The sequence below is a fragment of the Pseudonaja textilis genome, chromosome 12 (assembly GCF_049901715.1).
Source record: "Pseudonaja textilis isolate UNSWEBS1 chromosome 12, rPseTex1.2, whole genome shotgun sequence".
Taxonomy (NCBI): Eukaryota; Metazoa; Chordata; class Lepidosauria; order Squamata; family Elapidae; genus Pseudonaja; species Pseudonaja textilis.
This window is the reverse complement of record NC_142001.1, coordinates 12360732-12384039: the sequence shown is the minus strand read 5'-3', so window position 1 is coordinate 12384039 and position 23308 is coordinate 12360732. Positions and strand designations below refer to the sequence as shown.

The 23308-nt window shown below is 45.1% G+C and overlaps 1 protein-coding gene across 1 annotated transcript; it reads left to right on the top strand.

Annotated features, from left to right (window-relative positions):
• The first annotated feature begins 1830 nt into the window (after positions 1-1830).
• Positions 1831-22931, top strand: SRPX2 (sushi repeat containing protein X-linked 2). Its single transcript, XM_026702935.2, has 11 exons — positions 1831-2207; positions 4246-4384; positions 10731-10814; positions 13164-13355; positions 14662-14838; positions 16040-16166; positions 16569-16690; positions 17094-17273; positions 18827-18960; positions 19457-19578; positions 20975-22931. The coding sequence occupies exons 2-11, from the start codon at positions 4315-4317 to the stop codon at positions 21153-21155; spliced, it is 1389 nt and encodes a 462-aa protein (XP_026558720.1). The 5' UTR covers positions 1831-2207; positions 4246-4314; the 3' UTR covers positions 21156-22931.
• The last annotated feature ends 377 nt before the right edge of the window (positions 22932-23308 follow it).

Genomic DNA, 23308 nt, shown 5'->3' with positions numbered 1-23308 from the left:
TTGTTGTTTTTTCTTATGGTTTTGTACACTGTCCAGAATGAGCTGGGCAGCCAATACATTTAAATAAACAAGTGAGCGAGCAAATAAATAAAGATTTCTGCCCAGGCTTCCTCCCTTCCCCTCTGCTTCTTAGAGTTGGAGGCAGTGACTTCATCACAGAATAACAAAGTTGGAAGGGACCTTAGAAGTCATCTAGTCCAGGGGTTACCAACTTTTGGACCTCAGGGCCCACCGAACTCATAATTTTAAATCCTACCGACCAGAAACTCTGGGCAAATCCTCCCAAAAAATTCTGCAGGAAAATTCCCCACCCCGTTTTCCTACCGATCGATCATTCTTTACTTGGGATCGCAGGATACCGTCTCCAGCTCTGTTCTCAGGGGGAGAGAGAGAGAAAAAGAGAGACTTTTGGCTTCATGCAAGGAAAGCAGCAGAAGCAGCAGAAGTCTTTCTCCCCCAAACTCCGCCAAAATGGCTCAGCCTCTTGGAGCAGGATGCCTTGCAGGATCCCAAAGACTCATTTCTGGTGGAGCTTGGGAGAGAGAAAGAAAAAACACTGGTGCTTTCCTTGCGTGCAGCCAAAAGCAGAAGAAGAAAGAAGCCAAAAGAAGCAGTCCAGTGGCCAGGTGAGGTGCGTGGGGCGAGTGGGGCAAGTTCTTCCCCTCCACCCTTCCCCCCTCCCCTCACTACCTTGTGTTGTTTGCAATGCAAGTTGATGCAAGCCTTGTGTTCCCATGGGCCATGTGGGCGGCGCAGCCTTGTGTTCCCATGAAGCCTGGATTAATTGCTTTGGGGGTGAAATTTCTCTGTGGCCACCAAAATTTTCTCACGGACCACCAGTGGTCCCCGGCCCACTGGTTGGCAACCACTGGTCTAGTCCAACCGTCTACCTAAACAGAAGAGTCTCTATATCATTCTGGACAAATGGTTGTGCAGTGTCTTCTTAAAAAGACTTATAGAATGGGTGAAACCAGGCTCAATAGCAGGAACTGTGAGAGGGATCTTGGAGTCTTAGTGGACAACCAGATAAATATGAGCCAGCCATGTACAACAGCAGCCAAAAAAGCTAATGCAATCCTAAGATCCATTAACAGAGGGATACAATCAAGATCTATGGAGGTACGATACCACTCTATAAAGCCTTAGTAAGACCACACCTAGAGTCCTGCATCCCGTTTTGGTCGCCACCCTATTAAAAAGATGTTGAGAATCCAGAAAAAAAGTGTAGAGAAGAGCAACCAGGATGATTAGGGGACTGGAGGCTAAAAGATAAGATGAACAGTTGCAGGAACTGGGCATGGCTAGTCTAGGGAAGAGAAGGACTAGGGGAGACATAATAGCAGTCTTCCAATATTTGAGGGGCTGCCACAGAGAGGAGGAAGAGTTCAAGCTATTCTCCAAAGCACCTGAAGGCCAGACAAGGAATAACTGATGGAAACTGATCAAGGAGAGATTCAACCTAGAAACAAGGAGAAATTTTCTGACAACGAGAACAATCAAGCAATGGAATAGAAATTGCCTTTGGAAGTTGTGTGAGCTTCATCACTGGAAGGTTACAAGAAGAGAGTGGACTGCCATTTGTCAGAAATGATGTACGGTCTCCTGCTTGGGTGGGGGGTTGGACTAGATGGCCAGCAAGGCCCCTTCCAACTCTGTTAATCTGTTAAAAAAACCTCCAATGTTGGGAACATCTGAAAGCCACCGGTTCTACGCTAGACTTTCTTCCAAACCAGACTGAGCTGTCAAGCCTTCTTCCCACGTGGCTGCCCTTGAAGAATCCAGGCTGGCACCGAAGCGAGCATTGCACTTAAAAGTTCAGAGAAGAAACACGTCCACCCGGCTGGCCGCTTTGATCTTGCAACCCTCCCTTGGCACGTCGAGACATCCTCCAGGCTGCACATCTGGAAAGACTCCCAACCGGTCCTTCCCTGCTTCCTTTGCAACCTTGGAGCTGAGTGCGCCTCTTAGGAAAGCGTGTGTCTTTTAGCCACTTCTCTCTCTCTTTCTTTTTTCCCCCCTCCTTAAAGCAGACTCTGGGCAGCCTCAGCTGCCCCCACATCTGGGCAGCATTAGCCCAGCCCCCTGACCTGTCAAAGAACAGGCGGCTGTTTCTGCAGCGAGTTTGCGGCGAGTTAAGACGGATTTCCTGGATGGCGTGAGAGAAAGGAACCGAGGGAGATCACTGCACATCCAACTGCAAGAGACGGGTAAGAGAGAGACAAAAATACACTTTTTTTCCCCCTCACTGTGCAAAGTTCTGCAGTTTAACTTTTGTTTTGTTTAAGAAACTCATCAATCATTCAGATGATGTTGGGTTTTTTTTAGAAGAGGTGGTATGGTTAAAATCAGAAGACGGCATTTTAAGCTGTTGGGATATTGTGGAAGGAAGTTTAACAAAAAGAGAAATCTGACTTAAAATGAAGGAGAAATTTCCTGTCAGTGACTGAGAACAATTAACCAGTGGGACAGCTTGCCTTGAGAAGTTGCGGGTATTCCATCACTGGAGGTTTTTAAGAAGAGATTAAACAACTATTTGTCTGAAATGGTACCGGGTTTCCTGTCTAAGCAGGGGGTTAGACTAGAAGACCTCCAAGGCCCCTTCCAACTCTGCTATTGTGTATTTTGTAAGACTCACTGACCTGGCGATGCTGGTTAGAGAATAATGTGATAGTTATTTTTAGTGTGAGTTTGGTGGGTGTTACTCATTTAGACATAGGGATGTGTAGTGAGGCTGAATGAGTTTATCACCTTGGATTGGGAGAGAGAAGGAAAAAACCTTGGTGCTTTCCTTGCGTACAGCCAAAAGCAGAAGAAGAAAGAAGGTGAAAGAAGCAATCCAGTGGCAATCCGGAGTCTTTGTTTTCCCTTTCCCCCTAAATGTCCAGTACAATCCATCTAAAGGGCTTTGTATCCAGCCAGACTGATTTATTTATGTAAACAGAACAAAGGGTCTTTTTCCAAGCCAGTTTTGCAATGCCGCTTAATGTGAGCTTTGCGGTGGACAGTAAAATACTCTGTTATTCACAGTAAAGCAATAAGAAGGAGAAACTTTAAAAAAAAGGAATGAAAAATGAATTATGTCCATTGAAGCAGATCAAATATTTTGTTGGAAAACAAATACGTTTAGAATTGTGTTCTAAGCAATCCAGTCGTGTTGATCCTCCTCATCAACAATCGCAGGATTTGGGCAAAGAGTTGGTTCTAGCTAACTTAGAAAGTGGATTTAATATTCTTATAGAGCATTCCCTCTTTAGATAATTAAGGGAATCATGACCTATTGTATTTAGCTTTTTTCTTTTTCTTTTGAGCTTCTGCTCCCTAATTTTCCCTTGCAGCGTCTTCATAGGAGAAGTCCTTTCAAACTACCTTAGCATAAGGTGGGAAACATCACACCTTCCTGTTTACATGCAGGTATTTATTTAATGCAATTGCTTGCATGCTGCCTCCTTAAGCATGGAGTAAGCATGTGCTTTAACTTGGAGTAGTGATCTATTCTTTGAGTGGATCTACTCTTAGGTCCTCAGTGGGTTTCCTACTTTCTCAGGAGGAGAACAGCTTGATGCTAGATGTAATCTTCCACTTATCTGGAGTCTCTCCCACAAGACCTGTTGGGATTTGTTTTCAAAAGCCACAGAGCCAAGTCCTGAAATTCAGAACTTGAAAAGGTAAAAATATTAAAAACTTCAGGAAAGATTCTTGGTTTTGCAAGGACTGGAGGCTAAAACGTATAAAGAATGGTTGCTGGAACTGGGTATGTCTAGTTTAATGAAAAGAAGGTGATGATAGCAGTGTTCCAATATCTCAGGGGCTGCTACAAAGAAGAGGGAGTCAAGCTATTCTCCAAAGCATCTGAGGGAAAGACAAAAAGTAACTTAGAATTAAGAGAAGCAACTTAGAATCAAGGAGAAATTTCCTGACTGTGAGAACAATTAATCATTGGAACAACTTGCCTCCAGAAGTTGCAAATGCTCCAACACTGGAAGTTTTTAAGAAGAGACTGGACAACCATTTGTCTGAAATGGTGTAGGGTTTCCTGCCTAAGCAGGGGGTTGGACTAGAAGACCTCCAAGGTCCCTTCCAGTTCTGTTATTTTATATTATTGCACGTCTCCCTCCCTTCTCCCACAAGAAACATAACCTCTGCCCCGTGAGTAAATGTGCAGACCAAATTAACATATTTTACCCAGCCATCCTGCTTGCCTTTCTCTTGTATTAACCTCAAGCCCTTTTCTCCCTTTGGTTTTAGATTGAATTACCAACCACCAAGGCGTGCTAGTATTTCTCTGCTGGCTGCAACCATCTTCTGAACGTAGACATGTTTCAAGAGGCGTCTCTCATCTTCCTGCTTCTTTGGCCCTCATTGGTGGTCTCTACCTGGCATGAAGGTGAGTACTGACAAACCACAACTGCAGAGGGAAATGGATGGCTACAGCAGTCCAATGTATTTGGGGAGTCCCCAATAACACATTCGGATCAATCCTGGTGCTATTTCTGTTATGTAGAGAGAAATATGTATATACCATCTTTAAAGCTAAGGAGAAACTTCCTAACAGTGAAGACCATTAACCAGTGGAAGGGCTTGTCTGAGGAAGTTGTGGTTGCTCCATCACTGGAGAGTGGATAGCCATTAGTCCAGAATGGTATTGGGTCTCCTGCTTGAGCACAGGTTAGGATTGGACGTCCAGAAGACCTCCAACGTCCTTTCCATCTCTCTTATTCTGTCCTCTATAGCTGATCTTAGGATCAGATCTCACATATGGTCTATCGCAGTGGTCACCAACCGGTGGGCCAGGGACCACTGCTGGTCCATGAGAAAATTTTGGTGGTCCACAGAGAAATATCACACCCCAAAGCAATTAATCCAGGCTGTGCAGGAACACAAGGCTGTGCCGCCCACATGCCCTGCAGGAACACAAGGTTTGCGTCGCTTGCATTGCGCACAACACGGGGTAGTGAGGGAAGGGGGGGAAGGGGGGAGGGGGGATCTTGCCCCATGCACCCCACATGCCTCGCCTGGCCACTAGGCTGGTTCTTTTCGCTTTTTTCTTCTTCTGTTTTTGGCTGCACGCAAGGAAAGCAGCAGAAGTCTTTCTTTCTCTCCCCCAAACTCCACCAGAAATGAGTCTTTGGGACCCTGCAAGGCCTCCTGCTCCAAGAGGCTGCACCGGCAAAGACTCATTTCTGGCGGAGTTTGGGGGGAGAGGAAGAAAGACTTCTGCTGCTTCTGCTGCTTTCCTTGCATGAAGCCAAAAGTCTTTCTCTCTCTCTCCCCCTGAGAATGGAGCTGGAGATGGTATCCTGCGATCCCAAATAAAGAATGATCAATCAGTAGGAAAACAGGGTGGGGAATTGTCCTGGAGACTTTGGGGGGGATTTTCCCAGGGTCTCTTGGTCCGTGGGATTTAAAATTACAAGTTTGCTGGTCTCTGAGGTCCAAAAGGTTGGCGACCCCTGATCTATCGAATTGACGGGTATTTTAATATGGCCATTGAATCAGTTACAGGATGAGAAGATCTTATATCAGGAAGCCAAAATGTACTTGAACCCTTCTTGCAAAATCCTTTCCACTCTGTTATTCTGTTAAGGCTGCCGATGCAGAGACCAAGGGTGGACAAACTGGACCATGTATGACCCTTAATCTCATTTCTGCAACCTCTCCGCCACCTTCACCCCAAGCCTCTTGAAATAATGTTACTGATAATGGAACAGCAGTGCAATTATTTTGGTTGTTTGGGGCCTGGTGAAAACTTATTGCCACATAATTTTAACAGAGCACGGTTAAAACAAATCCCAGTTTAGAAGGACTTGCAAATCCAGGCATATATAAATACAATGTCCATATGGTAGTTTTTCCTTGCTGGACGGGGTGGGATTCGGCCGGTTGCTTGCTGGATAATAGGATGGGTCAAGATGAACGCAAATGAATCTTTTGTCTGACTTTACACAGGGACAGAGAGTATATTGATATATGAGACATAACTCTGCCTAGCCTTCTGCAAGGACCGCCCCTCTACCTGGAGAATACATACCTTGGGTAGATTTCTGCTCCAAAGGAGCCAATCATAGAAACTCGAGAAGTTAAGCAACAGAAGGATAGCTACAAATAGGCATCATTTATTCTTTAGCCCCCAGACTGAATCTGGAATTCTACTCTGACGGGGTAAGAGAGACAGATACACATAAGCATATGGGGCTGGGGCTATCTCTTGAGATGAGTAAATATAGTTCTTCCCACACCACTGCTTTCCTGTGGTTGCAGGAGCAAATGCTATATTTTTGTAAAAGTTTCCATGCCTCACTTCAGGCCAATGAGAGAGTTTTTGGCAAATGGTCAGTCTATAGCAGTTAGACACCGCAAGCCAAGAGAGTGGGGGGAATCACTCATTTTCCCCCTTCCTTAGCAAATTTTGCCTGTGTGCCTTATTAAAAATCCATCCCTTTGCTTAGTCACTACAGCTAACAAGCAGATATTTTTGAGGCCACCCTTCTTCCCTCTTCAGGTTTTGGAAGCTTTGGTGCCAATTTGCTTGGCTCAGCGTGCATGAGAATTAAAAGATCATGCCTGTCTTTTAAGCCCCAGTTTTCTAGACTAAGAAGGGGTTTGCTGGGTCAAAGCAGCTCCGTTATCCTCTGGTACCCAAGCTGTGTTCCTCTGATTAACAGAGAGCTGATTAAATGATGCTTCATCAATTCACCGAATAATCAGATTAAGTTTCTGCTACCGCAGTAGAATTCGGTGGAAACTCTGCCAAGTCGGTGGGATGAGAAGAGCTACACTGTCCCAATTCTCCAGAAATACCAAAATAGGATTTCTGAATCACTATCCCGCCGCTTTTTCAAGAGGCAACTGGACTTTCTGGTTTTTCTTTGAAGATGTTTTGTTTCTGATGTAAGAAGCTTCTTCAGGTCTAACTGGATGAGAAGCGAAACTTCTTCAAATAAAAACCAGAAAGTCCAGTTGTCTCTTGAAAAAGCACCTTTGGGACAACCATGACCTGGATGACAGACAACCTCCATAGACATTCTGAGCCACTATTTTCACCAAAGAGCACACTTATTCCAAAAATGCCACCTGATTTTCAACACACCTAGTCTCAGATGTGGCCCAGTATTTGTCCTTTTCATTGGCTCTAAAAGGGTAGATTTTTATTTTTAAAATGCTTTGTCTTCCTCGGTGACTCAGTCCATCCATGAGAACAAAAATTATGGTTATCATTGCACCAGTAGCGGTGAATAAAAACTATGTGGCGAGAGCAGAATTTTCCAGCACTCTCTCTGTGTGTCTTCGGGGACACCCCTATCCTTTTCCTGCCATCTGGGGATGTTGACTTTTGTGTCTACTTCTTAGCTGAAGTTGTGTTACAAACAGCTGCTGGCATAGCAGGCTGACTCTGCTCATTGGAATCTTAAGAAAGAGATCCTGCGTTTGACTCAGCCCAACTCAGCCTTCCACATAGCTTCCAAGACTAAGCTGGAACCATAGAGGAGAGACCGCTTTCTGCATTCCACAGAGGACACTCTGTGACAACTGTATTTATGAATTCTACAAACACAACGACTGTATTTCTCAAGAAGGCTGACTCAACCCTTTCCTTGCTGGTAAAGCAGACACCAGACATTCCCTTGAGGCCAGTGGCCTGGAAATTGGATACTAGAGGAATTTGAAGTGGGAAACGAACTAGCCATGCACTTTCTAAGATCTTCGGTCCATGTAGTATCTAAAGTAGAACTTTCTCTTCATCTCTCTCTGGTTCATCTGCTCCTCTCTCAGAACTGTGGAGAACATCTTCACCAGAACAAAATAGAAAAACAAAACTGCCCATTCCAGTCAGATTCCCCAAACAATAAAACAGTACTTTTATTCCGATGAAGCAAGATGGCATGTTCTCAAGAGTTTCCAAATCTTTTTTTTTTTTAGTAGTAGTAGTTTAAGTAGCATGCTTTGTAGCTCTTGCGGAATTGTGCTGCAATGTTCACCATAGGGTTTGTGGCATCCAGCCTATACCGAGTTTCAGTGTCCCTCCACTTAGCAACACAAGGAGACTCTCAAAGCAAGCCAAACATCTGGCATTTGGTTTAAACAGACACACACAGTTTCAGGGTTTACAGCAAAAAAATAAAACATTCCCATTTCAGTCACGTGTAGCTAAAATTAGATGAAAAGGCACAGGACTTCCTGCAAGAGGTAATCGTAATGACTCAGAAAATAGAACCGGCCATGGAGGATGAACTGCATCTGTGATGACCCAGGGCATGGCACAAAAGTATTTTTAGGTCTTCCATCGATGAAGTTCATAAGAGAAATGCCATGGACTAAGGACCACACCACTGTGGAGTCATCTAGAGGAGCAAAGGATATCCATAAACAAAGAGCTCTCCTCCCGTGGCTGGTTTTGCAGAACATGCTAACCCCTTAGGTGGTTTGTGGGTTTGCGTAGTGTGTGAATCCAGCCAACTGGATCAATCACCTTTGGTTAAGCAAACCACACCTTGGCACAGCGAGCCGTTCCAAGCATTGGAAGAAGTCCAATGGAGAGTCATGAGCCCACAATGTGGGTTCGAATGAATAGATTGAAGTTCTGTCTCAGCTAGCTCTGTTTCCAAGCCACTCCTGTGGCTTCATAGATCAGAATGCACTTAATCTACGGTAAGTGGTTGCTGGGGAAAATGATATTTTTGCAGGACTTCTTTTCTGAGAAGATACGCTCTAGGAACAGCTTCCTGTTGAAACTAGCAATACGTACAAATAGTTATTTTCACTCTCCGACATATCAGTGATATATATATATCGACATATTGATGCATATCGGACATCAATACAATTGAGAGAGTCCAGAGATATTTCACGAGAAGAGTCCTCCACTCTTCTGCTTACAACAGAATACTTTATACCACCAGACTTGAAATTTTGGGCTTAGACAACTTAGAACTACGCCGCCTTTGGTCTGACCTAAGCATAGTACATAAAATTATCCATTGCAATGTCCTACCCGACAATGACTACTTCACCTTCAACCACAACAATACACGAGTACACAATAGGTACAAACTCAAGGTAAACTGCACCAAACTCGATTGCAGGATATACTTCAGCAACAGAGTGGTCAATGCCTGGAATGCACTACCTGACTCTGTGGTTTCTTCCCCAAACCCCCAAAACTTTAACCTTAGACTGTCTACTGTTGACCTGCCCCCATTTCTAAGAGGTCTGTAAGGGGTGTGCATAAACGCACCAACGTGCCTACCATCCCTGTCCTAATGTCCCCTTTTATTTGTACCCATTTCATGTAATCATAATCATGTTCCAATTATATCTGTTATCTAATACGTGCTTGACAAATAAATAAATAAAATAAAACATGACATTTATTCTTTTGCCCCGAGCAGTGGAAAGGTTAACTTTACAAGGTCACCTCGATTACAGCACAAAATGATGAAACCCTAATACTTTAATAAAACCTTAGTAAAAGATTTGTGATGACCCGGGGTGCAGCATAAAAGCAACAAAGTCACAAAAGTAGGTAAAGTCCCTTTAACTTGGCCCCCAATGTCCAGTTATTATTGGCTGGAGAAAAATCTCCCCCAAGAACAGTTTTTAAAGGGAAGAAATTCAGCCTGAACCCAAAGTACATATAGGCTATAAATAAAAACTAACGCAAACCCCGCTGCAGCAATTAATGGGACAGGGCAGGATAAGGAATTGCAGAGATAATGAAATACACACAGTTGGGAGGACTCCGGAACCCACATAAGACTTGACAAACAAAGATAATTCACGCTTTGCTTCCAGCAAGGTGCTGTACGCAAACACCCTTTTTAAATCCTGTTTTCCCAGCTGCAGCTAATGAAGGGAATCAGGGCCCTTTTCTCCCCCGTAACCCACGTAACTCATGCTGCTCCTTTCTCCGTTCCTCCCTGCATGCCCTAGGATGAAGAGGGGGTGGCCCTGGGTCTTCCTCTGAAGGCCCAGCCAGACTGTGACCTTCCCCAGTTTCTTCCACAGCCACCGGAGCCACACTCCCACTCCCTGTCAGCTGCTTGACCTTTCCCTTGGAATCAGAGTCCAACATGGGCATAACAAGACTTTTGGTTTTGTTCCTTTCCTTTGGTTTTGAAAAGGAAAAAAAGTACGCAAAAAAAAAATCAAGAAGCGAGGTGCTCAAACTAACGGTTCCAATCCAAAACCAACCATTATTACTGTGATTTTTTTTTAATGCATTTTTCACAACTGGTCTGGCCATGTTCGGTTGCCTGTTACCCAGTTTAGCTGCTTCCTATTATTTATTACCATTGGTATGATGAAGATTGTGGTCCCTGCTTCATATATCTGCAATCTCCATCTTGCTGTTATGCATAAGTGCACCATTGTGCCTCCTGTCCCTGTCCTTTTGTCCCTATTTATTCATACCTATTTCCTGTATTCTTACTCATGTTTATACTTATACCTATTATCTTGTAAGTGATTGGCAAATCAAATAAATAAATAGAATAAGTAAATAAAATAACATCTCCTGATTTCCAGTTACTGATTGCTGATGGTTGATTTCCAAACCCTTACATTAAATTCATTTATTCAACAAGACTCATAAATTATGTCTTTCCTCTGCGTAGGTAGACATTTCAGTGACACCAATCCCCAACAGCACTTAAATCAATCATACATGGCTACTGGAAATGGGCAATTTTGAGGAAGATCTTTCCCTAGTTTTATGGTTTCCCTTTCTCTCTCAGGATCTAGATATTCCACTGAAGAAAGTCAAACTGATGATGTGTATCTCACGGAAGCCTCCAGTGTTCCTGCTCCAGATTATCAAGGTACCTGCTGCCATCCTGAGATTTATTGTTCCAAGACCCCAGCAGGGTCAGATCTGGTCCTTCCACCTTGTTGGAGTGTACGTTCATTTCTCAACGTGTGGGGTCACCAGGAGATAATTGCATTTCAAGGAATTAAATCGCAGGTAGACGTGGCCATTTCAAGCTCTTTGCGACAATGCTCTAGGTCAGGGGTGTCAAACTGAAAGGCCGTGGGCTGGATCCAGCCTGTGGGGTGATTAGATCTGGCCTGTGGGGCTACTCTGGAAACAGCGAAGGATTGGCCCATGGTCGCAGTGGTAGGATTCAAATTGGTTTACTACCGGTTCTGTGGGTGTGGCTTGGTGGGCATGGCAGGGGAAGGATACTGTAAAATCTCCAATCAGAGGTGGGATTTGCCAATTCTCCAAACTACTCAAAATTTCCGCTACCAGTTCTCCAGAACTGGTTAGAACCTGCTGAATACCACCTCTGCCGTGGTGCCTCTGAAGCAAAAAGGGCTCCCAATCTCTGTTTTTGACTGGAACGGCCTCCTGCAACCCTCTGCCAGCGAAAACGGAACTTGAGAGGGCCGCATGCTCGGTTTTCACTGGCAGAGGGTTGCAGGAGGCCATCCCAGCCGAAAACGGAGATTGGGAGACTGTTTCACTGGCAGAGAACTGAGGCCACCACAGGCATCCCCAACAAAAAATGATGTTGAGCTGGCCATGCCCACCCTGGCCACACCCATCCCAGCCCCCCAAGGTCAAACACAACCCTGATGTGGCCCTCAATGAAATCAAGTTTGACAGCCCTGCTTTAAGTGGTATTGACATCAAGTAAATCTATTAGGAGATACATTATTTAGACTCTTGAAAACGTAAAGCTGGTCTTATCCTCAAGTTTACAATGTTGGGGTAGCTTTCTCCTATAGCTGTTGGTGATATAAGTTCTCACTTGGAATTTCCTTCTTGGAAGAAGACCAGGACAGCACTGTTCCTTAAAAATACCATAAGTAGACTTCCTTCCTTCCACTAGATCGACCACCTCCCTGGCCAACTACAGGATCTTGTGGGGACCATGAGTGGCTACAATTTGTGGCTGGAAAGTTCCAGCAGAAACGTAGAACTGATCTTCAGAGAAGAAATTAATAATCCAGACAAAAGTCATTTACTGTGGTTTCCCAATTCAAAATGAAATGTCCAATGAGGGACAGATGGTTAGGGAAATGTTAAAGCTATGGTCAATTTTTTATATCTTCGTTTTCAAACCAGGGACATTTTTAGAGAAGAATGAGAGAAATCTGTTAAGAAGGCAGGGAGCGCTTTCCACTTATCACTATGTTACAACACGTCTCTACATAATGTAGTCAGAAGTTTGCTCCTTGATTAGCTGTAGCCATGATTCAAAGACTCAGTCAAATCCATCATCTAAAACATATGATGAACGATTGCAGGAACTGGGCCTGGCTAGTCTAGTGAAGAGAAGGACTAGGGGAGACAGGATAGCAGTGTTGCAATATTTGAGGGGCTGCCACAGAGAGAAGGAAGGGGTCAAGCTGTTTCCCAATGTACCCAAAGGAACAATGGATGGAAATTGAACAAGGAGAGATTCAACCTGGAAATAAGGAGAAATTTTCTGATAGTGAGAACAATCAACCAATGGAACAGAAGTTGCCTTCAGAAGTTGTGGGAGCTTCATCACTTGAGCCTTTCAAGAAGAGATTGGACTTCCATTTGTCAGAATTGGTGTGGGTCTCCTGCTTGAGTGGGGAGTTGGACTAGATGACCTACAAGGTCCCTTCCAACTCTGTTAATCTGTTCTGTTATCTCCTCTTGCAGGAATTTCTGGTCAGAATAGGCGATAAACTGAATGGAGGACTGATATAGTGCAAGGAAATAATGGTCATGACAATTCTTCCTCTCTTTTTCTAGTGTTACAATGGAACCATTGTTTACTTACTTGTACGTACAGTACATCCTGCCTTTTCCAATTGTTGTTCCATGCATAAGTTGCAATGAAACAAAGCTACGCCATACCAAGAACCAAATGACAATCCATTATTAATATTAATTGATAACATAGGACCCAATGGACCTACACAGAATGAGAAAATATGATTTGGTCATCACTGTAAAGAAAATCTTGTTTTTCAGCTCTGTCTTTTTGTCAAAGCTGGAGCAGAGTCATTGATAGTTCTACAGAAGCAAGTAATGCATGAGATCATAAGAGATCTAATCCAGAGGTCTCCAAAGTTGGCAACTTTAAGACTTGTGGACTTCAACTCCCAGAAGTCTCTAGCCTAAATTGCCAAGTTTGGGGACCTCTGTTCTAATCCATATGGTCCTTTCTCTCCGCCCCTCCTCCCCTTAGTTCCTCGGTGGTGTCATCCACTAATCATTTACAACGGGGAGGCTACCTGCTATTCACCCCGTGGAGGAAATTACCACAGCAGCCTGGGGACACGCTGTGCGCTCTCCTGCAACCGTGGGTATCGCCTGATCGGCCCGAGGTCTGTGAAATGCTTATTGAACCGCCACTGGTCTGGGATTATCTACTGTAGACGTGAGTATTTCCCTCTGAAGTCAGTCCCCACTGACACCAAGATAATCTATTATCAGTTGGGTAGGTGCCATCAAGCCACCAAGAGAGGTATCCAAAGTTTGAGGTCTTGCAAGTTAAGTAGGCAAGAGTTTGGTTTATGGATTATAAGAAGCCATAATTTGGCTGGACTAGAAGACCTCCAAGGTCCCTTCCAACTCTCTTCTCCCTTCCTCTTCTCCCTTCCCTTCCCATTCTCTTTTAATTCTCTTCTTCTCCTTCTTTCTCCTTCTCCCTTCCCTTCCTATTCTGTTCTAATTCCCTTCTCCTTCTCCTTCTCCTTCTCCTTCTCCTCCTCCTCCTCCTCCTCCTCCTCCTCCTCCTCCTCCTGCTTCTATTCTATTCTATTCTATTCTATTCTATTCTATTCTATTCTATTCTATTCTATTCTTATTCTTATTCCTATTCCTATTCCTATTCCATTCCATTTTATTGGAAATAGCCCAGATTCACATACTACAGATATCACTATGGCTATCTAAAATCTTACTGTACTTTAGCACAATGCCTGGACAAGATCAACCAGTTCTTTCGAAAAATACTTGAACTAGTCCTTTTTCTAATCATTCCAGGAATATGCTGGCCTAAATTTTTATTGTCCCATTCACTTTTTGGAAAAACTGGAATAGAGCCAAAATCATGCCTCAAGCTCTTAAAAGGATGGGATTTAAGCCCTAGGCAACTGGATGAAAATGGCAGTCAGTAAATTTTGACTATCTTGGAGGGAATGTATCTAGTAACGGTGTCCAAGCTATAGAGTGAAACACTAAACAGGCTTGAACCGATGGTACATTTTCATTGCAAAGCGAAGGCTTTAACTTTGGGTGGAAAGCATCCAGAAAAGAGGGAACGGAAAAACAAGGAGGTATTGCCACAAGAATGCTGGACTGTACTTAGGACCAGCTTCACGTTCATTGTAGATGACCAGGTTGAACCTGAAGGGAGGGTCAAATGCATCATTAGTCTGGAATCTCTACGTCGCCGTAAGAGACCGAAATCCAGCCCTCCTTGAAGTTCATTGACTTTTCTCTGGCACCAATTCACCTTGGCTGCCTTGATTCTTGTGTATATTTGCATGAAACACACTTGTAGTACTTTTAAATGCTATCCTGCTTCCTGGTTTCTTTGCATCTGCCATTCATGCTGGCCCAATTGTTCAGTCTCAAGACAGTCTGCTTCACCACAGTTGGAGAGAACGTGAATTCCTTACAAAGTGGGATATAAATCAGTCAGTAACGTTTAGATTCTCTCTCTCTCTCTCTCTCTGCAGAGATTCGATGTCACACATTGCCGGCACTTCAGTACGGCTCATATCACTGCTCCAATGGGGTAAAGATTGATTCTCACTGTCACTACAGCTGCCAACTGGGGTACCATCTAGAAGGTGATCGCAGCCGTGTGTGCATGGAAGAAGGGCGCTGGAGCGGTAGCGTGCCAAATTGTGTAGGTAAATTCTCACCCTTCCAGGGCTGTCCTCCTTCCAGTCTGAGTCCAAAGGAAGAAGTCGTCAGTTTGGCTCACCTGTGGCTTATAAATGTGAAGCTGTTGCTCCAAACTGGAGCTCATCATCTTTATTTCTCCAAAGCTACCTATGTCCCAAAGGTGATTTTTTTCCAAAGGCAGCTGGACTTCCTTGGGTTTTTCCTTCAAAACATTTCGCTTCTCCTCCAAGAAAGCTTCTTGGATGGGAAGCAAATATTTTCAAGGAAAAAGCTAAGAAAGTCCAATTGTCAAGCATGGGAAAATCAGAAGTCCAGGCAGTTTAAAATGAATGTAAATATTTATTGCAAGCGTATGCTCTCTACAAGAACCTGGACTACTAACAGTCAAAGCAAATGGGCGGTAGATAAGAATCAATGGAATTCAAGATGAATTAGATCTCTTGTGGGCACAAAAGGACTCGAGACTGATGACATGTTTGACCCCTCCCTCAGGCTCAGCCAGCTCATCTCTTATACCACTTGCCTTTTGGAAAAGCACCTTTGGGAAAACTATGACCTGCATGATTGAAAATCGCCAGACACCAAAGCTACCTAGTATTCCATACCCAACTGTGGTGACTGCTAGGATGTGACTATTTGGGGGGGCGGATGCTGAATATCTACCATACCATCTCTTGTGTTCTCAAATCCACAAAAACAGCTTTGAGTTGGCCACGGTCATCCTTAAAACCACCAACCTCAAAAGGGAAAACACCATATGAGGCAATTGGTAACTTGCTCACTGAACCAAGAGGAACAACGTTCATATTATCCTGGCCCACCAATATTTTTTCTTATTTGCCTTTTTTTTTTTAAAAAAAAGAACCCCTTAAAATATCTAAGTGTTTGTCATTGGGGAGAGCTGCAGAACCGTCAAGACACCATTCCTTTGTTTAGCGTGCAGGTAATCCTCACTTAATAACCACAATGGGGACCAATGATGAGCAAAACATCCCAGGATAGATTGATAGATAGATGTGATAGATCGATGCCACGTCCCATTCAGTCATTAAGTGTTTCACTGCAGGCCATAAAGTGAGAGGTGATCTCAAATTTGACATTTAACTGCAAAACAGGCGTTAGAGGTGCGTTGAAACAGCAAGGAAATAATTAGCAATTCTTTTGCTGCCCCTTCCCATGAAATTCTTCTCCCGTTTTCCCAAACAGACATAGAGCCTCCTCAAATACGGTGCCCGGATTCTCGAGAGCGAATAGCAGAACCGGGCAAACTGAGCGCCGTCGTTTATTGGGATCCACCCCGTGCAAAAGATTCTGCTGATGGCGTCATCAAAAAGTGAGCTCAATGGGGACATTGAAGGGTTCAAGGCAGTGGTGGGATTCAACATTTTTTACTACCAGTTCTATGCAAGTGGTGAGGCTTGGTGAGCGTGGCAGGGGAAGGTTACTGTAAAATCCCCATGCCCTCCTCACCCCTTTAACCTGCTTTCCAGCTCCGTTCTCCTGTGCAGGGCAACCAAAGGAGATCCAGCCGATCAGCTGGGACTCGGGAGGCAGAGAATAGATGGGGTTGGCGGGGCCAGACAGAGGTGGTGTTTGCTGGTTCTCTGAACTACTCCAAATTTCCACTACCGGTTCTCCAGAACTGGTCAGAACCTGCTGGATACCACCTCTGGTTCAAGGAAGTTTGCTCTGTGATCTCCTATGCTAAGAGTCTCTTTTGTCATTGGGAGTCCAGACTGAAACGCCGGGGCCCAGAACCAGGATCGGAGTTTTCAGAAGGAGAGCATCTTATCCGCTATGCTGTCTATGACCAGGCGCACAATCGAGCCACGTGCAAATTTTTGGTGAGGGTCCGAGGTAAGGAACAAGACAGCAGTTGTAGCCCAAACCAACCTAAAAGAAGCATGCTCTAAAACAGAGGTCTCCAAACTTGGCAACTTTTAAGACTTGTGGACTTCAACTCCCAGAATTCTCCAGCCAGCTATGGTGGGAGTTGAAGTCCACAAGTCTTAAAAGTTGCCAAGTTTGAAGATCCTTGAGGTAGCCAACAGGGGAACCCAACCTGTCATTTGTAGCTTGCTTGCTCACCCTTCCCCAAAACTACATACTTCCAAGAAATAGGACATGGCTAGAGGGAGTTTCCTGTAACCGCCTGGGCAGGCACCTCTACCGCTTCTCCAAGGGTTTCTTCTGAAGGGTTGGGTTTTGTTGGGCCAAGGATTCCTTCTCATTTGAGGCGAACTGACTTTCCCTTCTCCAGTGAGCCGCTGTCCCACCTTGAAGGCGCCTGAACATGGTTATCTCAGCTGCACTTCAGCAGGGAACAACTATGGTGCCACCTGCGAATACCAATGCGATGGAGGCTATGAACTAGAGGGGGCCCATTCACGGGTCTGCCAGTCCAGCCGCCAGTGGTCTGGTTCTCAGGCCAGGTGTAACCGTGAGTGAATCTGGGGTTTGAAACAGGGGGGGGGGGCATGCAGAAGGATGCAAAGGTCTCTCAGTGATTCATTTTTAAGACCCTCCGTATCCAGCTCAGATGCTGCTTCCATCTTTAGCTAGGTTCTTCGAACTTGGCAAGTTTAAAGCTTGTTGGACTTGCAACTCCCAGAATCCCTGAGCTAACATGACTGGAGAAGGAATTCTGGGAGTTGAAGTTCACAAGTCTTAAAGCGGTCAAGTTTGAAGGGCCCTGATCTTTAGCCTGATGCAAAAGGTAATCCAAGAAGCAATCAAGCCGAGCCAAAATTGATGGCATCAAAAGGGTCAAATTTCACCCATCCTGCCAACCTGTGCATTTTTTAACAATTAAAAATGGTTTGTTGGGCAAGTCAACACTAAGCCGCCATTAGCAATCATCAATGAGCTTGTGGGTTGCTTTCCCACAAAAGCTTTTCTGAGCCATAGTGGCAAAGTGGTTAGAATGCAGTACTGCAGGCTACTTCTGCTGACTGCAATTTGGCAGTTCAAAATCTCACCAGGCTCAAGGTTGACTCAGCCTTCCATCCTTCCAAGGTGGGTCAAATGAGGACCCAGATTGTTGGGGGCAAGAGGCTGACTCTGTAAACCACTTAGAGTGGGCTGCAAAAGCACTGTGAACTGGTATATAAATCTAAGTGCTGTTGCCCTTCCTTCCTTCCTTCCCTCTTTCCTTCCCTCCCAGTGGTTAGAATGCAGTGTTGCAGGCTAATTCTGCCCACTGCCAGCAGTCTGATCTTGACCAGCTGTAATTGGCGTTTGCAGAATTGGCTTTTAGGCCCAGCTTTCAAGCCAAGTTGGGACAATGTGCTACTCCAGATTGTCAGCGCTTCTTGTACCGTGAGAATCAGCTGCCCTTGTAATCCATGCTATCTATCTATGATAGATGAACGTACTGATGGTGATGTATTCATCAAAGCATGGCTTATTCTGCTGCCTGCTGGCTGCCTGATATTTGGCAGTTCAAACCTCACCAGGCTGAAGGTTGACTCAGCCTTCCGTCCTTTCGAAGTGGGTAAAATGAGGACCAAAATTGTTGGGGGCAAGAGGCCAACTCTGTAAACCGCTTAGAGAGGGCTGTAAAGCCTTGTAAAGCAGTATATAAGTCTAAGTGCTATTCCTATTTCTTTCAACACAGCACAGTTAGTAAAACATGTTTGGATGCCAGGATTAGAGCCATTTAGATAACTGACATGGAACAGTGGAAGGAAAAATGAAAGGAACCAAAGGATCTCAAAAGATGCTTTTTATTTCCCAAGAGGCAGCTGGACTTCCTGGTTTTTGTTTGAAGACGTTTCGCTTCTCATCCCAAGAAGCTTCTTCAGAGAAGCTGAAGGAGCAGAGATGAAGAAGCTTCTTGGGATGAGAAGTGAAACATCTTCAAAGAAAAACCAGGAAGTCCAATTGCCTCTTGGGGAAAAAAAAAAAGCACCTTTGGGACAACCATGATGTGGATGACTGAGAATATTCACGAGCCAAAGAATCTCTCTCTGCTTGGTCGTCTTTTTCCCGAAGCCATGCAGATCAACGTGGACGTCAACTCGGTCACGGGCCTTTTGGATCAGTTTTATGAAAAACGCCGGCTGCTGGTCGTCTCGGCTCCCGACTCCTCGGACCGCTACTACAAGATGCAGAATGCCATGTTGCAAGTAAGACTGACCGGAGGGGTTGGACCACAAGGCTTCAAAAATGTTAGCAACTGATTCTCTGCCTAATTGCTGGATGGGCATGGCCATGGTGGGCGTGGCCCAGTTGGCCTCCTGCACCAAGGTAGGCGGGGCATTTTTGCCCTCCCCAGGCTCCGGAGGCTCTCTGAAAGCCAGAAACGGGCCCATTTCCAGCCTTCCTGAATTTCGGGGAGGCCCGTTTTTTGCCCTCTTCAAATTTCCGCGCGCACCTTTCACTTACCTGCAATCAAAATGGGCCTTCTCCTGGGAGGGGCAGGGTGAAGTGGGTGGGGCTTTGGGGATTCCCTAAACTGTGCAGAATCTTAGCTAGGGGTTCTCCCGAACTCATTAACCTCCAGCAGCCCAACCCTCCCAAGGTCCCTTCCAGCCCTATGAATCTATGATCTTCCCTGGTCCCTGCTGTCCTCCGTAGCTACAAGGCTCTTTGCAGCTGTATTGTTTATTTTCTCCATTGCAGCAAGCAACCTGTGGGTTGGACATGCGTCACATGACTGTGATTGAACTGGTGGGTTTGCCACCTCGTGGTGTGGGGCGCATCCGGGAACTCCAACTCTCCCAAAAGATAGTTGAAGAACTGAGGTGAGTGGAAACCAAACTACGATAAACGATCCCCTGTATAGGCCAAGGGAACCAATTAGAAATCTCATTCGCCATCCTTCAAGTTATCAGGAAAAGTGACTGTAATCAAAAAGCTTTTAAAAAGAAATAAGTTTCCAAAAAAAACCAGAAGAGAGTATTTGTAGCTCAAGGTTGGTGAGTTCTTGGTAGTCTCTGAGCTTGGTTGTTTTCTTGCAGATGTTTCATTACCCAGCTAGGCAAACATCTTGAGATGTTCTTCAGATGTTCCCTAGTTGAGTACTGAAATGTCTGCAGGAAAACCACCAAGCTCAGAGACCATCAAGGACTCCAATGCATAGGGTGTAATCCACTTATGGCACCAGATAATAGTGAGAAACATGGAAGTGAGAAGACCACTTTAGAACCACATCTGGCTCTCCAAAAGGGCGCAGTCCTATTTTTGTTCTAGTCCTGCTCATTGCTTTAGAGAAGTATTTCTCAGCCTTGGGCAACTTTTAACAGATGTGGACTTCCAAGACCCAGAATACCCCAGCCAACATGTCTATGACATCTACCTATTCTGTGCTGCCCACACATCTTAAAGCTGGCAAGATTGAGAAACAATGTTTTAGATTAGAGAGCAGCCCATCCAGGGATCCAACCTGCTTTAATCTAAAAAAACAGGTAAAACAGATTTCTGGAGGATAAGGAACAGATTTGGCTCAGCTTGCAGACACTGCAATAGGGACCAACTAGCCAGGCCTGAGATCTTCCCCCACCCAGCCACTGAATTTTGCATGCAACATCTTCTGTTGTGGTTAGCCAGCAAACAGGTGCGGATGGCTGAGGAGAGCGAAGACACAGATGAGGGACCAGGACCATTAGGGAGTGGACTGCTGCCTTCAGAGATTGTGGGGGCTGGCAGCAGTGATGAGGAGGTTCCCGAGGAGCCTGTGCCAAGTGTGCGTGCGCACAGGGCTGCCCGTAGGAAAGAGCAGCTGCAACAGCACGGGCGACTCGGGAGTAAGGCTGCAAGGTAATGGCCCCTCCTTCAAGAAGTTAAAAGCCAGCTGTGAAGCAAACGTTCTTTGCAGGAAGCAAAGGCATTTTGAAACTCCAGCCTCGTGGACAATCCAGTATCCTGAGTTTGTTATCTGAAGATTCTAGTATTGCAAATTATTTCTTGTCTGTTATCTTTTGGCAAGTCTCGCAGTTTGGCAAGGCTTGTGCTTATCACAGCTAATTATTTTGCAGAAGCATTACAAGGTTTCTGTTCCCTTTGGATTGTGTTTGATTTGTTGGAAAAAGGCGAGGGTCAGAACACCTTCTCCTGGTTTTTTGCTATCTTCTCTAAGCGTCCATTGAGCAAAAGAGCTGATGGCCTAATCACTATTTCTTTGAAACCTTGCTTCTGCAGGCAGCTCCTGCACATCAGCCAATCTCGCTTCAACGTCGTGTTGATTGACAAAGACGGCATCGACCGTGACCGTTTCATCCAACCAGTGACACCCGATGAGCTGTTCTCCTTTGTGGATATGTACCTGCTGAGCACCCAGGAGCAGTTACAGCGACATCAGAACAGGGACATGTGTGAGTGAGAAGGAACTTCCTGGTTGCTTTCGGCCACCAACGTCAACCCAACGGTCTTGTTTCACTTTAGCCAAGGTGGTTAGGGGTGACACTGAAAAGCAACAGTTGGATTTCAGTCAAGGTGGCAGCGGAAGTTCCTTTTCTGATCCTGCAAGCGGAGCATTCTCATGGCCTGGTTAATATTTACCAATCTCGGAGGCACTGTTCCAAAGGAGATGCTTTCTCAAATGTACATTTTTTTCCATAAAGAGCACTTAAAGACTCTTTTTGCCTGGATCAAAAATCTCTTCCCCATGCAAAGCAGGAAGTTGATCGGCAAAAGTTGATGGGCTTGGTCTCCGGTTCCCATCAACCTCAACCCTAGCATGACCAAGGATTTTCAGAGTTGTGGTTTAACATCGAGAGCACTTCAGCGTGAGACCAGCTCTAGCAAGGATATCACTGAGATAACTGGTGAAGAACAAGATCTTCTGAATTGCCCTTTCTTCTTAGCTCGCCTCTTCTTTGGGGACATGCCCAAAAGATAGGGCTCACCAAAAATTAAGTAAGCTTAATTACAAAACTCATGGACTACCATTTTTTTTTCAGCTACCATCCTGGTCAAATAAAAGCCAACATTCCTGAGCTTTGGGCTCTCCAATCAGAGATGAACCAAGACTAAAATTACAGGGCTTCCAGCTTCTTTCCATCCTTCTGAGGTGGGTAAAATGAGGACTCAGATAGTTGGAGGCCATAGGATGACTCTGTACACCGCTTAGAGAGGGCTGCAAAGCACTGTGAACCAGTATATAAGTCTAAGTGCTGTTGCTATTCTTAAAATAGTCAAGCTTACTATTTAAAAAAGTGGTTTTGCAACTTGGATACAAGATCAGGGGAAGAGACCTTCAAAGGGACAGAGGAAGTGGAAACCACAGAAGCAAATCTATATTTTTTGTTGTTAGTTGCGAAGTCATGTTCGACCCATCGTGACCCCGTGGACAATGTTCCTCCAGGCCTTCTTCTGGAGTCCATTTAAGCTCACGCATTTTTACTTCCCTTTCACTACCAGATGCATCCACAGCTGAACGTCCTTTCGGCTTTGGCCCAGTCGCTTCACTCTTTCTGGCGCTACTAGGACTTGCCCTCTGCTCTTCCCCAGTAGCACATTGGACACCTTCTGACCTGAGGGGCTCATCTTCCGGCGTCGTATCTTTTTGCCTTTTGGTACTGTCCAAATGGGTGGGTTGTCATTTCCTTCTCCAGTGGGTAACATTTTGTCAGGCCTCTCCGCTATGACCTGTCCATCTTGGGTGGCCCTGCACAGCAGAACTCATAAGCTTCATTGAGGTAGGAAAGCCCCTTCGCCACAACAAGGCAGCAACCCATGAAGGGGCCTATATATATATATACAGGTGCCTATTTTGCTGTGAGAACGTCAAGGCTACAGGCAGAAGAAACCCAATGTAAAAGGGAGGCACCTTGTAGCTCCACCCTCCGAAGATGCTTCTCCATAGCGGTACCGACAGCATAGCATGGACTCCCTGGAGACCAGACTGATTTCCTCTCCATCCCCTGGAAGTTTAGGAAGTTATGAAAAATGAGAGCTTTGTAAAAGCACATTTCAGTAACTTCACCTGTGCCTCTTTGTTTATTTATTTCTCATCGCTTGGGAGATTTGGCTTATATGGGTGTTTTAATCTGGCTATTCTTATTCCGATGTTGCAACTGCTGTGCATCACAAGACTGACTCAGTCTAAAAACCAAATAAAAATCAGTTAATTTGTAAGAGGGCTAGCTTTTAAGAGGGCTAGGAGTCCCGGTGGTGCAGTGGTGGCGTGCAATATTGTAGGCAAACTTTGCCCCCAGCCTGGAGTCCGATCCTGATCGGGCTGAAGGTTGACTCAGCCTTCCATCCTTTCGAGGTCAATAAGGTGAGGACTCAAGATTGTTGGAGGCAAGAGGCTGGCTCTGTAAACTACTTGGAGAGGTCTGTATAAAACACTGTGAAGCGGTATATAAGTCCAAGTGCTATTGCTATTTAATTTAATCTAAGCATAAAAGGAACAACTGGGAGTCCTTCTGCTGTTTTAGTCGACTCTGCCTCTTGAGGTCTTCAACATCTGCCACGCTGGCTGAGTTTGAAGAAGTTGGAAGCCTAACATGTGGCAGACAGAGGATGCCT

What these genes read in the sequence shown, in the direction of transcription:
- SRPX2 (XM_026702935.2), top strand. Translation starts at nt 4,315, where the DNA reads ATGTTTCAAGAGGCGTCTCTCATCTTCCTGCTTCTTTGGCCCTCATTG. An exon ending in GGTCTCTACCTGGCATGAAG is followed by an intron (nt 4,385 to 10,730) that starts GTGAGTACTGAC and finishes TTTCTCTCTCAG; the next exon opens with GATCTAGATATTCCACTGAA. An exon ending in AAGATAGTTGAAGAACTGAG is followed by an intron (nt 19,579 to 20,974) that starts GTGAGTGGAAAC and finishes TTGCTTCTGCAG; the next exon opens with GCAGCTCCTGCACATCAGCC.